The 2,684-nt window shown below is 34.8% G+C and overlaps 1 protein-coding gene across 1 annotated transcript; it reads right to left on the bottom strand.

The window, feature by feature from the left end:
* Positions 1-82: 82 nt before the first annotated feature.
* On the bottom strand, positions 83-2,377 carry LOC105315705 (dymeclin-like; the record flags this gene model as incomplete). Its single annotated transcript, XM_011410441.1, has 5 exons — positions 2,142-2,377; positions 1,337-1,465; positions 1,165-1,277; positions 294-513; positions 83-185 (listed from the first exon to the last, which is right to left on the bottom strand). Coding segments are annotated over exons 1-5 (801 nt in total), but the record flags the coding sequence as incomplete, so codon positions are not given.
* Positions 2,378-2,684: the final 307 nt, after the last annotated feature.

The following is a 2,684-nucleotide window of genomic DNA, read 5'->3' as shown; positions in this document are numbered from 1 at the left end:
AGCTCCTTTTAATAATGGCAACAGCTAATATAGAAGAAGTATCATGTAATGTACAAGGATTATTGTATGTGAAGTATCTCACTAGTGTGTTGATGTCTGATCTTGAAAATACAAAACTAGCAAAGTTTAGATTATTGTGCAGCAGCTGGTAGAAGAAGAGAGTCGTCTGCTCTGTGTTTAGTTGCCTAAAAATGAAAAAAGAGTTAAATGTAAAAGTGTTCTTATAGTGCCAATTTTCAGCCCTTATAAACAAGTACAATGTACATGTACATGTACTTCTTATTATTAATTACTTGCAGATTGCTTCATGTAGTTGATTGAAATTGAGTTGAAAGGAGGCTTTGTCTTTACTTTCATTTTCATCACAGATCAAAGAGAGAGCTTCTCTGTAAGGATTGTGACCACGAGAGTGCTGATGGACAAGGATCAGGAGGAAGAGAAGAGAAGAGAGGGCAAGTGGTGAAGTGTTCTCAAGGATATCATGCTGAGGTAGGACAAGAGAGAGAAGTCCAGCTGGAGAGAGAGAGGGGGGGGGAGAGAAAGAAGACGTTTAGTCTCAATTGTGTCTATTGTACATGTACATGAATATTTATTTCTTTAAGCTCAGAGTGTAATCTACATGTACATGTATATCTCTTGCTAAAATTCAAAGTTTAAGTTGCATGTAAAGGATCTGTAATGTTGAGCATGCCTCTTTTACACCACTAGTTTTTTACAACTGCAGGAGGAATGGGTCCATCAGCCTCTACTTTCTATAAACATCTTTCATCCAGACTCTCTATCCGTTACTCCAAGTCCTACTCTACCGTACTTAACTGGATTCGTTGCCGTATTTCATTCTCTCTTCTTAGGAGCTCTATTATGTGTCTCAGAGGTGCACGCTCCTCTTACCATCATCCCTGTCGCTCCTTCCGTTCTCATGAGCAAGCTCTCTCAGATGGGAGGGTTTACTAAACTACATACATTGTACATACTACATGTATATACTATATCTTCTGTATAATATTTAAACTTTTATCTCAGACACACATAAGTACATGTATATTCTGTATTTTATTATATGATGATAGCTATTAAAAGTAAAAAAAAAAAAAAAAAAAAAAAAAAAAATGTGCATAATACATCTTAATTATAAAGTAGAGTATGTGAGTCTGTTATACTTACAAGCAAAAGAAGAGAACACTCCTGATGGCTGTACCCTCAGTGTATCAGGAGGGGGTATTGGTTGACTGATAAAGAAACTCACTAGTGACTGGACTAGTGATGAAGAAACATCTCTAATTAAAGAGCAGATAGAAAATAATTAATACAAACCCTCCCTCTCTCTCTTTCTCACAGTGGTATATCCATCAGTTCATTAATGATGACGCTAGTACTGAAGAGATCGTCTTTATTGAGTAATTGTCCTGACATTAGTACGATTGATAGATTAGCTGCCTCAGTCAATACATCATACGTAAATGGACTAAAGAATAAAAGATGAATTAATAAAACAAAGTAAACATTATTAAACATAAATGTGATTAATTAGTAAAAATTGTACTGCAGTCGCTGCTGCTTTATATAGGGATTAGTTAACCCTAATTCATAATTCTGAGATTTCCAATATCCCAGAATTTACTCTGGATAGAGCAAGCGCACTATCCATTGACCAATATATGGTGCAACATTCACTATTAATGAGATCAGTAGAATCTCAAAGAATGGATAGCTACTATTGAATGCCTTTACCATTACATGTATAGTTGTTAGTGTAATGGCAATGATGAATTTTGTAGTGGCACTAATGTAACCATAATGCTGTAGGACACTGACTAAATACTGTACAGTTAAGATGAACATAGCTGCAGACATATTGTCAACTACAGTTAACACTAGTTCATTATTATCTAAGCTTTTAAACTTGTGCTAAAAAAAGGAAAAGGCAATTGTGGGTCACCAGAAATGTTGTTCGTAATGTTTATTGTTATGAACTTTATGAACTTTCATTTTACCCAGACCGACACTGCACAATATAACCATATCTAAATATCATTAAAAGTATATAAATGTACATAAATAATTAGGTACATTAGGGACCACAGTACTGTACATCTAGCAACTACTAAACTAATTATCAACTAACAATACTCCATACTTACACCAGTGGTACTCCACCTATTAACATTACAGTTCCGTGAAGCAATATCTTCAGACCACTCCTAATAGCCACACCCTCTTTATCATCAGCCTCAGTTGAATTAGAACCTTTTAAGGACTGAGGAGGAGGAGGAGGGTCAAACATATTAAGAAGGGCCTCCTCAGAGTGTGACTGTAACACATGGTGGGATATGCAGCGTAAGATGAACAGAGAATTACGTAATTGAAGAGTAGCCATATTACTATGAGGAGGGAGGAAGAGAGAGAGTACTCATGATATATGTACATGTGATTAAGTAAATTAAAAAAAACTTAAACTATTAGTCAAAAAAGAATTTTCAATAATCATCAATATTTGCATAAATAAAGAGAAGTATGTCAAAACTTTAAAAATAAACATAGAAACAAGAACAAAAACACACGCACATGTACAATGTATATGTACATGCATACCTACAAGTATATAGTAAATTCACATAATGTACAATCAATTAACGAGCTTGTTGTACTCATCCTGTTTCCTCCTGTTGATACATTCCTTACCT

The sequence above is a fragment of the Amphimedon queenslandica genome, unplaced genomic scaffold, assembly GCF_000090795.2.
Source record: "Amphimedon queenslandica unplaced genomic scaffold, v1.1 AMPQUscaffold_8637_Cont19420, whole genome shotgun sequence".
Taxonomy (NCBI): domain Eukaryota; kingdom Metazoa; phylum Porifera; class Demospongiae; order Haplosclerida; family Niphatidae; genus Amphimedon; species Amphimedon queenslandica.
This window is presented reverse-complemented; position numbering and strand designations above follow the sequence as displayed.